This window comes from Staurois parvus, unplaced genomic scaffold (assembly GCF_062004578.1).
Source record: "Staurois parvus isolate SC_StPar_1 unplaced genomic scaffold, SC_StPar_1.0 ptg000347l, whole genome shotgun sequence".
Lineage (NCBI taxonomy): Eukaryota > Metazoa > Chordata > Amphibia > Anura > Ranidae > Staurois > Staurois parvus.
This window is the reverse complement of record NW_028318143.1, coordinates 78,641-90,863: the sequence shown is the minus strand read 5'-3', so window position 1 is coordinate 90,863 and position 12,223 is coordinate 78,641. Positions and strand designations below refer to the sequence as shown.

Sequence of the window (12,223 nt, the reverse complement as noted above, 5' to 3'; positions counted from 1 at the left end):
TCCCTCTTATGTATTAGTATACATGGAGATCATATCCCCCCTTAATCTCCTCTTCTCAAGAGAGAATAAATTCAGTTCCTCTAATCTTTCCTCATAGCTGATCTCCTCCATGCCTCTTATTACTTTGGTTGCCCTTCTCTGTACTTTCTCCAGTTCCCCAATGTTCTTGTTTGTGAATTGGTGCCTAAAACTGAACTGCATATTCCAGATGAGGGATTACTAATGATTTGTACCGGGGGAAATGATATCTCTCTCTCTGGAGTCTATACCTCTTTTAATACAAGAGAGGATTTTGCTCACTTTACAAACTGCAGCTTGGCATTGCATGCCATTATTAAGCTTGTGATCTACCAGAACTCCCAGATCCTTCTCCACCATTGATTCCCCCAGTTGTACCCCCCCTAGTATGTATGATGCATGCATATTCTTAGCCCCCAAGTGCAGAACCTTACATTTATCAACATTAAACCTTGTTTACCACATAGTTGCCCAATTAAACAGAGCATTGAGGTCGGCTTGTAAGTTGAAGACATCCTGTAAGGACGTTATTCCACGGCACAGCTTGGTGTCATCTGCAAAGACTGAAATGGGATTTTTAATCCCAGACCATATATCGTTTATAAATATATTAAAAAGTAAGGGTCCCAACACTGAACCTTGGGGTACACCACTGACAACTCTAGACCATTCAGAGTATGAATCATTAACCACTACTCTCTGAATATGATCTTTTAGCCAGTTTTCTATCCATTTACATATGGATTTTTCCAAGCCTGTAGACTTTACCTCACACATTAGCCGTGTGTGGGGAACTGTGTCAAAAACATTTGCAAGATCCAGGTAAACCACACCTACAGTTTTAACCACACATATGCAGCTGTGAGCTCACTGCACACTTTCAAAGACAGTCCTCAGTCCATGGTAAGGATCAGTAGCTGGGACCAGCTTCCAATCAAGTGACCACTGTAATGATGATTCATTTTGTAGGGCTCAAATCACACAACGTACCCATAGGAAAGTAGCAGGACCCTTTTTTCTCCGCACTGGAATCGGATGGCATGGGTGATCCCCCAGCGGTTCACATGAAGGGAGTGTGATTGTGATGCGGTGCACAGGAATTGCTGCAATTCCCGCACCTCATCAGTGTGAACCGGGCCTAAAGCTGAAGTTTAGGAATCCCTGCAATGTACATAGATCACCAAGAGGGGATTGGGGTTTTTTTTTCTCAACAAAAGTGGATTTATTTTTTAAGGAATAAATGCCCTCTAACCGTATCAATGTGTAGCGCAGTAAAGCCTTTTGTCCCAGAAATAGGAGGACATTAAGATAAAGAATATCCCAGTATTTGTATTGCCCCTCTCACATCCCTTATACTTACCCGAGTCCTATCTCAATCCAGCACTGAGCCTGTCTGCAGTGGTTCTCTCCTTTCTCTCTACTTACAATGGCAACAGCAGGAGCCATTGGCTCCCGCTGCTGTCAATCAAATGCTATGAGCAGAGAACGGGGGAGCAGGATTGAGTCATGCTCTGTGTGTCAATAGACGCACACAGCCCAGTTTGGGATCAAGCACATGGGTTTCGTCCCCCTAGTGGAAGTAGCTGCGTTGCACACTGAGAAGAGGTTGAGCTTGGAACACTGACTGGGATCCCCAGAAGAGGAGGTTTGGGGCCACTCAGTGCAATACCATTGCACAGACCAGGTAAGTATAACATGTTTGGTATTTTCAAATAAAAAATGAGCCTTCACAAATGCTCTAAGGATGAACCAGAGCTTCCGTATCAGTACCCCACAAGACGGCATACAGCCCCAGCTGGTCTCTAAAACCATCCATGGCACTGTCCTCCAAAAATCAGTAAGAATGCTGCTTTTCAGCCACTGTGCACACATTGGGGACTCCTTAGACACTCTAAGAGCCTGTGTGTATGGGCTTTGTATGCCTATACAAGTCTATATGGATGCAAAACTAACTTGAAGCAGATCAAATGCAGGTCAGAAGGTGGTCAACTGCAGGTCAGTTGCACACATCAATGAATTCTAAATGATCTCAAAAGCAAATCAAACTGATGCCTTGAAAGCCTTTTGACACAAGCCCTTTATGCATACTAAACATCCTATAGTCTATAGACCCTAGTTCATCTCACAGGTGAGCAGGAGACAATGCCTATGTTTCTACACACAGTGGAACTATGGAGAACAAATGTAGTCACCCTAAAACAGGTAGTCTGATTACAGCAACAAAGAAAAAGGTTTTGGAGATTTGGAGGAGCTGGAGAGCAATAAAACATACTCTTTCTGAATTAGGAATACTTAATAGATTAAAAAAAAAACAGAATTTAGTCTCATTTTAAAAAGTCATGATATGCTCCATTAAAATTCATGAAGATTTTTCCTTATATCCAATAGTTTATATACTCTGTACTCAGGGCTAACTACACATTCTAATGCATATTAAGTCTGGCATACATCCATTTATGCATGCCAGACCTAGAGGTATAGTATTTCACATACATTTCTTATAGAGATTTGCCAGCACCCTATGGAGACAGTTATATCATTAAATATAAATGTGGAGGCATTGCATCCTTAGATTGCTCCATACAATTATCCAAAACAGGCTATAGTTGGATATTGAAAGACGAAAATACCCCTATAAATGGTGAGCAATCCTCACCTTGTACAAAGGGGGTGTGGGGGATAACCGTTATTTCTAGTTTCCCTTAGCTTACTACAGACATGGTCTAGTTCTAAGCAAAGTCAGTGGCTACTGAATGGCTTAGCTGACCTCCTTGAAGCCCAACATGCCACTGCTCCAATTTCCAGTCTGATTTCATCCCTAAGCTGGCAACAGACCTTTCCTCCTCCTCCAAACACAAAGCCTTATGTCAGTCACTATTCATAGGTCCAAACAATCCCCCCCGCCCCCCCAAAAAAACCAATTATCTCAAAAAAATTACTCCCAAAACCCAAAATGTTTTACTGCCTACTTTTTGGCATCATTAGGGGTAAATAAAATAGAAAGTTCTCAGTGGATGTGCTCAATGTGAAAGAAAATCAAAATGGCACCTCCAACAAGAAATGCCCGCAGCGATAAAAGAAGAAAAGAATTAGCGCAGGGCAGGCATGACTAGGCCCAGAGTGGGAAGGAAGACGTGTGAGGGTTAATGATTGTATTAGAGTTGGTAAAGGATAGCTGGGGGATCTGGTTGGTAGAGGAGAGTGTAGGTGGGGTCTCCTGCACTTTAGGGTGGGGTGTTCTGGGGAGGGGCATCAGTTGGGAGCTGGACGTGGGAGAGAGAGCTTCCCTCCCGCCCTCCCTGTTTGGTGAATGTTGTGTCCTTCCTGGGGGGGGGTTATTTTGGTTCGTGGGCGGTGGTTGGTCTTTGGAGGCGGTTCTTATCTTGGAGGTACAAAATGGTGTGGGACCCATCGTTGGTATGGTGTGCCCGGGATCATTCCCAGTTAACCGAGGTTTAACTGGAAGGTGGTGGTGCTGCACTGCGGACAGTATGGTTGTCTCCGAGCTGGTTGGTTGCGGCTGGAGGCCTAGTGGTATATGGTTGTCCGCAGGTGCATTTCGCATCATTTTGGGGGTGCCTTCAAAGACCAACGACAACTCTTTATGTTTTCTGTTATAAGGAATGGTTGATGTGTTTAAACTTGATTTGTTAATAAAAGGCCGTGTTGGCCATTTTACTCCAAAATTGGTGTTGTGTTTTCTGTAAGTATAGTAAGTAAAGGGGATTGGTATGGAAGGGTAATGGTGGTGTAGTGGGGTCTGGATGAACCTATCTCGGGTGCACTAGTCATGTGTCAACCAGCTTTTTGTAGGCTCCCCTTTTCACTCATTGACTAGGACTTATATTTGCATCATGGTGTCATCAGAGCTCAGTATAAGTCTAAGGTTAGGGACCCAAAGCTGTGCAGGCAGCTCTCCATGTGCAAGTAGTTACTTTTACCCCTTTCCTTTATATCAAATGACACATTTATCAGTCGTATTGGTGGGAAGACTAGACCTCAAACTACTGCCAGAAGTAATAGAGTACAGAAAATAGACGTAACAATTTGTTTGTGGATGAATGGTTCGTAAAATAAGATTGAACAGCACTAGAGATTTAGCTGGAGATGTATAAATATGAAGTGGAATTCAGGCCCGGAGACCACAATATAATAACCACGAGCAGCATAGAGAGAGAAGTCCAAATATTACAGTAGTCATGCTGCCGCCTGATTTACTAAACTCTGATAAGTGTCAACAATTGCTCTTCATTCTAATGGAAGCCATCAAGCCAACATCTATCTGATGGGTCGTAATCTGGTTTCTGTTTAGTAAAAATCACCTTTTATCATGTATCTGTTGAACGTGAATAGCGTTTTGTGCCCATCTGAGAAAACAAGAGAGTCAGATTGCCTCTTTAACATCGGGCGGCACGTACTCACTGCCTAACCTGTTTATCATGTACATCTTATGAAACTGGGGCCTCTAATTCCCTTTTCAATTTTTGTAATAATATTGTCCTCAAACTGCTAGAAAACCAGCATAACGGTGATTGTATTAGAGTCTAATCCTCTAAGAGTATATGCAATCTGCCCTGAATGGGTAACAGAGGAATTTTAGAGGAAAAGGCACAGACTGGCATGGCCTTGCTTTTTAAAGATTAACTTTCTGACAAAAATTGGTATATCTTTTGAGGGTTTGTTTACAAAATGTATTCATTTGGTTATTGAATAATTTCTGTATCTGCTAGTGCAAAAAGATTTCAGTTGGCACTATAGGGCAGGGAAGGGGGGACATGTTTAGGTCTTACATTGAGTGGTAAAGCAGGGGGCTGCTGGATGGGCCCCCTGTGCCTTAATGCTGTTCCCATACTGCTGGGCAGTGTCAGGGACTTCTGAAAGCATGGGACACCCAACAGATGCTAGCAATAGCAGTTTTAGGATGTTGTTGTACCCTTTATATAAGTGGTTGTAAACCATTACATATACCCACTCAAGGGACTATGCTCAGGTTATACACAGAGATGAAGAAAATCCTTCTACATAAGTTGTACATGTTTATCTGCAGCCCTTTCTCCTTTGCAGTTGTGCAAAATGTACACTTTACACAGCATTTCTGAGCTTCAGAAGGCAGGGGGTGGGTGGATCTAATGTCACACACTGCAGAGCATAGAAACAAGAGCTGACTGTAATCTGAGACCTGAGTAGAGGAACAAGACACACTCCCCTCTATTCAATCTCAGAGGGAAATATGCTCAGCTAAGGCTATCAATCACCTGCAGTTTGTTGGAGAAGAGGCAGGCCAGCTCCTGGGATAGCTTGGGGACTGTCAGAAGTGACTCAGATAGCAGAGGAATAAGAGAGGACACAGAAATCACACGAGGTGCTTGAGATAGAGGCAAGTACACACTATTGAAAGGATATGCTTTGTTCATTTTTCATTTCAGAGGTTTACAACCACTTTAAAGTCCCACTACCCCAATTTGTATTTGTTTTGTTTAAATTATAAAGGACTACAACTTTCATTGGGGCATTTAATGCAGTTTGTGTCTCCAGTGGGGAGAATCTCTTGGGAACCTCTACAAAGGGTACTTTTAAAGTAATTAAAACATTATCGTTTACATAGACGAGGAATAGAACGCCTCACTGGTTTGGCACAGGTTCTAACTACTGGCTAAAGTTTCTCTTTCTTTTTTTTTTAATGAAAAAAAAAACAGAATAACCCAATGTTTGGATTGTAGACAAAGCATTATGATATGATCCAGTGGGGGTTATTTACTAAAACTGCATGATGCAAAATTTGGTGCAGCTTTGAAACCAATCTGCTTCCAGGTTTTATTGTCAAGGCTCAATTGAACAAACTGAAGTTAGAAGCTTATTGACCACCATGCACAGATGCACCAAATTCTTAGTGCACCTGTTTTAGTAAATCTTCCCCATAGTGTCCCCAAAGCCCCAATGAATTTCTGAATATTTCACATTTGACAGGCCAACATCCTGCTTTTCACCATCCAATGCTTGGGCTTTAGCCTAGGGGTTCTTAAACAAGGTAATCATCTTGGGGGGGGGGGGGGTTGAAACTACGTTGTGGGGTATGGGACTGAATCTTTATATAAATAATTAAATAATCACTAAAAATAATTAAATAATTATAAAAAATTAGTGATTTTTAAAAAAATGTAATATTTGTTAAACAATTGTTTTTATTATTGAACTTGAAACAAAAGTGGGGGAAAAAAATTACTTGTTTTTTTTTGCAACACATAAGTAACATTGTCAATAACTGGATCTCAGTTTCATGTTTTGATTGCACAAAAACAACAGCAAAAATTGCACTAGTTGTAGCTAGCTTGTGTAGTTGTACTTCACTATTTTTGTATAAATTTATACCATTTAATCCTTAAGGTTTATTTTCAGATGTTCTGTTCCTAACTATCTATAGATAAAGTAAAACCAAACTAATGACATCTTTCAAAGTCATACTGCTAATTAATAGGACTGGAGATGATAATGATTTTGATATTTTGATAAAGAGGGTATAGGGACATATTGGGCAATCCATTGGGGACCAGTAATGGTAAAAAGGTTAGGAACCCCTGTTTAGGGAACCCTATTATAAACACAGTAATTGCCACTTAATATGTGGAGTAAGGATAGCCCTATTCAATAACTTTAAGATAGTTGTAAGTTGCATACATACCTCAATAGACTGTCTGCTGTGGGAATTTAATGACAGGCTAATATGAAAAAGGGAAAGACAAAACAGAGGGCGCACAGGCCTAGTGCATTACCATAAAAAATGTTTAATAAAAAATGAAGTATGTGTTGTACTCACAAATGACAATATAGTCAAGGCACATCATAAAAGAACAGCTGGGTCAACACCGCGCTGAGTAACAGTCCCTAATAGGGAGTTTAGACATCCAAAAGGCTGACGCGTTTCGAAGACTTGCCTCTTCCTCAGAGCCCTCTTGACCCAGCTGTTCTTTATGATGTGCCTTGACTATATTGTCGTTTGTGAGTACAACACATACTTTATTTTTTATTAAACATTTTTTATGGTAATGCACTAGGCCTGTGCGCCCTCTGTTTTGTCTTTCCTCATTCAGTATATTTGGATTTCCCCGGTCCATTTGAGGGCAGCAAGGTGTGCATGATCCAGGACATTCTTAATGTGGTTGTAGCCTGCATCGAGTCCATCCCCAAGCGCAGGAGCATTTGTGTTTGCTGGTTCTTAATATGAAAAAAGGCCTGCATGACTTAATTAGGGTCTCCACCATACACAATGGAAGGGTTTCTAAAAATGTAGGGTATACATAGTCCTCACTCTTGGAAACCAGTTTTGAATTTCCGTGTTTATAATTATGGCAAGTTAAATTAAAATGGCCCCTTTTTATTTTTCAGCTTCTGTGTGCCATCATTGCTGGATTGCTACATTACTTCTTCCTTGCAGCATTTGCCTGGATGTGCATTGAAGGAATCCATCTATACCTCATTGTTGTTGGTGTCATCTATAACCGTGGATTCTTGCACAAAAACTTCTACATTTTCGGTTACTGCAGTCCGGCTGTGGTGGTTGGGATTTCTGCTATTCTAGGATATAAGTATTATGGCACGGATAAAGTGTGAGTATGCTGAAGCAAAGGCTCTGCTTAAAAAATATTTTCTCAAATAAATGAATTATTTATGCAATAATATTTTATTTATCTTGAAGATGTTGGTTGAGCACGGAGAACAATTTTATATGGAGTTTTATTGGACCAGCCTGTCTCATCATTCTTGTGAGTACGGAGTTTGTGTTTTATTAATATTCACCAGTGTTTATTGTCTTTTTTTGCATTAAGTAAGATTTGAATGCTGGTTTAACTACACTATGCGCTTAGCTCAGATGGGCTGAAATAGGTAGGGACTGATATAGAAAAGTTTCTGTAGCTGCATCTTCAATACAGACAGCCTCTTTGACATACAAAAGAAGTATAGAAAAGAGGAGACCTTGTGACTGCAGCTCCCAGTCCCTTTCCTGGCAAGAGCAATCCACCTTATTATGACTTTCCTAGGGGGCAGAATGAGAAACTCTGGTTCTTACTTCCCACTGACAGTAGTTACAGTTCACACATTTTCTTGGTTATATCCAAAGTTCAGGTTGAGCGTGGTTGACAATAGGACTTTGGGTCAGCGGTGCCCGGTCCCCTTCCTGGCAAGATCAACCCACATCACTATGAGATATCTGAGGCAGAAGTAGAAACTCCAACTTCAGTACTTTGTACTAGTAGTGACAATTTACATATTTTGTTTGAACTCAGTTTGTGAGTGGTTGGTTATAGGATGCTGGGTCAGTGGTGCCCCGTCCCCAATTCTGCGAGGCAGAAGTAGAAACTCCTGCTTCATTACTTTTGCCATCTTGTGTCCACTGAACATCCTGCAAACAGTATTATGGCAGGGTGTTACATATACAACCTTGAGTCAGTGGTCTCCTTCCTGGCAAGACCATCCCATCTCCCTATGACATACACGTGTGAAAGAAGTGGAAACTAGTTCCTACTTTACTACTTCCTACTAGTAGTGGTAGTTTACACGTGTGCCTGGTTATAACTTAGGGGTTCATTTTGAGTGTAGTTAGTTATACGACCTTGAGTCAGTAGCACCTGTCCCTTCCTGGCAAAACCAAATTACTCCACTATTAAAGACTTGTGTGAAAGAAGTAGAAAATTTTGTTCCTACTTCACTACTTCCTACTAGTAGTGGTAGTTTACACGTGTGCCTGGTTATAACCTAGGGGTTCAGTTTGAGTGTAGTTAGCTATACGACCTTGAGTCAGTAGCACCTGTCCCTTCCTGGCAAAACCAAATTACTCCACTATTAAAGACCTGTGTGGAAGAAGTAGAAACGTTTGTTCCTACTTCACTACTTCCTGCTAGTAGTGACAGCTTACATGTTTGCCTCATTATATGTCAAGAGGTCAGTTTGAGTATGGTTGGCTACACGACTTTGGGTCATTCGGAGCTGTCCCCTTCCAGGCAAGGCCACCTTGGTATTGCAAAGATCGCATTAACAAAAACAGCAACCAAACCAATATAAAACTAAAACATGAGCAACCGTTATGTCTAAAGCTTATTCCTCGCTTCCTCAGCAGCCTTCACTCTTCTTCACTGTCTGATGCTCTCAAATGTGGGCCCTTGGCCTACTCCTGTACATTGCAGGACTTTAGGTCCTGCATTTTAAGCGATGGCTTCAGAAAGTAGTAAGAGAAGCTTTAGGGAAACAGTCACACTAAGAGGAGTGAGGAATCAGGTAAGTATTTCACCTCATATATCATCTGCTAGACAAAAACGAGCAGGGAAAGGGGGACCAGCTGCGAGGGTATATCTTTTTTAACCCAAATGTCCAGCTTTAACTATTACCCATAAATGACAAGAAAGAAGATATGTTCATTTTTCTTTAATGGGATCTAATTATATCCAAAGGTTTCTTTTAACAAATATTAATGCCATTGAAATTTATTATAAAAACAATAAATGCATCTAAACACAAAAGTATTAAAGTTCATGCTCTGTAATAAAACTAAAGCCACAAATCCTAAACATTAGCTTTTTGTTTTTTTAATGTAAGATAGAGTAGGGAATGGTCAAAGCCCCCTGTCAGACATTTATTTTGCCTTTGAGAGCACCAAATGTACAAGATTCTTAAGTTCTTAATGATAAAATTAGTTCATAGCCAAAAAATCCAACACCGGGTGCTTAAATGGACTCAGATACGTACAGTAGATGCCAGGGGCGGACTGACAACTCATGGGGCCCCCTGGCAATAGGGGATCATGGGGCCCCTGTGTCCTTGCCAAAACTCAAAAAAGCCTATGAAAAAGTACCAGGGGCATCTCATGGGGCCCCCTACTGACCCCGGGCCCTCGGGCAGTCCCCGAGTTTCCAAATGGTCAGTCCGCCCCTGGTAGATGCTATGGATTACTGGTTTTAAAACTTTCAAAAGGCATGTTATGCCGGAGTTAAGAAGTCCAGCACAAGGTATTTTTTGCCAACTGTGTTTCTTTGGATGGCTTCCCCTTACTTTCTGTCATGTAGATGCAAACAGTAATTGAAAGGAAATCTCTCCAAAGTGTATGGAAGGTCTACAATGAGCTTCTCCTATTTGTTCCCTTTTGGTCTGTTGAATAAACTATTGAAAATGTTTTGTTTTATCTATTTGATAAGTGCAAAAAACTGTTGATCTTATCAGAAAGTCAGAGCTGTCTTTTGCCCTCTGTACACCTCCTATGTTATCTCAAAGGCCCCTTCTAGTTCTTTTCTTGGACTACAGAATGAATAGCATTTATGTTGTAGAGAATTGAGAGTGGGAGTGGTTGAGTAGTTTAGGAAAAGACACTGGGGAGGCCTGACCACACTCAGTCCACAAAAATGCTGTATGTTGTCAGTTCACAACATGATTTAAGTGCTGAGTGCATTTCTAACAGATCAACGGGTATTTTTATGTACTTGCAGTGCCTTTAGTGGGATAAAACATGGGGAATGTGCATGTATTGCATATGGTTTTTTTCTGACGTACATTTTAAAACAGGCAAAAAAAAAGCAGTTGCCACCAGAAGAAGTGTCTTCACCAAAAGATTTTATCTTTATATTTGGTCTGATGGCAACTTACAATTTTGGATTTTCCTCACTTTCACTAGCCCTAACAATGGTCTCTAGGACATATAGAGGCCACCCCCACTCCCAGTTGTTGATGACACCTTGTTGCTTGGAAGCGCCTTCAGTTTCTCTCTGATAAAGTATTGCATCTTGCTCTCCCACTCCAGTGCTCTGTGCTGGCAGAGCTGAGTAACAGTCACAAACCTTAGCAGAGCCAGAGAGGAGGCATGTCTGACCAGCACTGTTACTGAGAGCTGATTACTGAGTAGGACTCACAACCATATTTAGACACCCTGTACAATGTAGAATGAAAGTAGAAGTAAGGCTGGGGAAATGGAGACATTTTGTACAATGTCTACTTGAGTGTATTGTCTATTTAAATGATTCTAACAGGGCATTAAACATGTGAAATACACAAAAATGAATGAATTTACTGAATACTATTCTTGCATGCATTAACCCTCTACAGTTATCAGAATGTAATATTGTTTGCAATAGCTATATTTTAGGTGGTATTTATTAATATGTGAGTACTAAAGTTTTAGCACAAGATGGGAGACCCATTATTTGCACTTTAAGCTCTTGCATGGCGGAATTTTCAAAGTGAAAGATCCCCCTAGCAGCCAATCTGTGGATCTTTAGAATAAACTGCTGCATTTGTCAAGTTTTACAAGTCAATAATTTTGAAAGTAATTACAAATCATTATTGAACTGAGCTCACGCCGATCTTCAGCTTCAAATGTGCTCATTTTTTTTTATTGAATCCTTAGGTTAATGGCAGTTGATGACACATAACAAGAATCATTGGGCTCCTTACAGGTGCCAGCTGTTGTAGATTGTTAGTCAATAGTGATGATGATCAACAGACAGAAAATGCTGTACAATAAATCCTCAAAAGCTATGTGCAGTCCAAACCCTATAAGTCCAATCTTTAAATCAAATTCTTCTCGTGTTCCAAAAAAATTCCTACGATAATATACCTCAAAAAGAAAAAAATATTCACATAGTGCATTATCTTTTTTTTATATCTAAATAATAGTGACTTCATTCAAGTGAATACCCAATCACATTAATAATCCGTGAAAGAGTGAACAAAGTGAAAAAAACTGTGAAACCAAAACAATGAAAACCCCGTGAATGTGAATCACTCTTCAGTGCTCTATTCCAACCAGCACTGTGACACTTCTAAGTGTAATAAGGAATGCATACCCTTACCAATATTCAGAAAAAAAGGACACTTTTTTATATATCTTTCCAAAGGGAAGGTGGGAGACAGTCCTCCTATTGGTCTTTACTCAATATAGTCTGCCTTCATATTAGCAACAGGATCCACCAGCCTTGAGACTCCATATATCCATACCAGGCATATTCCATATAAATATAAATATATAGGAAACACAATAGTATAATACCGCCAGAACCAATCTTAAAAACAACTTTAATCAGGGTGCTCACATTTTATCAGCATAAAAACGCTTTAAAAGGTACTCAAAAGTGATTTACTGCAATCCAGGAAGCGCCCAGGGGAAATCAGACGATCTTCCCTCATCCAAAATGGCCGCCAGTCAACTTCCGGTTCTCGTGTGCGC

The 12,223-nt window shown here is 40.6% G+C and overlaps 1 protein-coding gene across 1 annotated transcript in view; it reads left to right on the top strand.

Moving 5' to 3' along the window:
• ADGRL4 (adhesion G protein-coupled receptor L4) overlaps positions 1-12,223 on the top strand; it is a 262,139-nt gene that overhangs the window by 214,654 nt on the left and 35,262 nt on the right. Inside the window, exons 12-13 of the mRNA XM_089684367.1 lie at positions 7,402-7,622; positions 7,712-7,778. Of these exons, the coding sequence (XP_089540493.1) occupies positions 7,402-7,622; positions 7,712-7,778 (288 nt within the window). The remainder of the gene's footprint in view (positions 1-7,401; positions 7,623-7,711; positions 7,779-12,223) is intronic.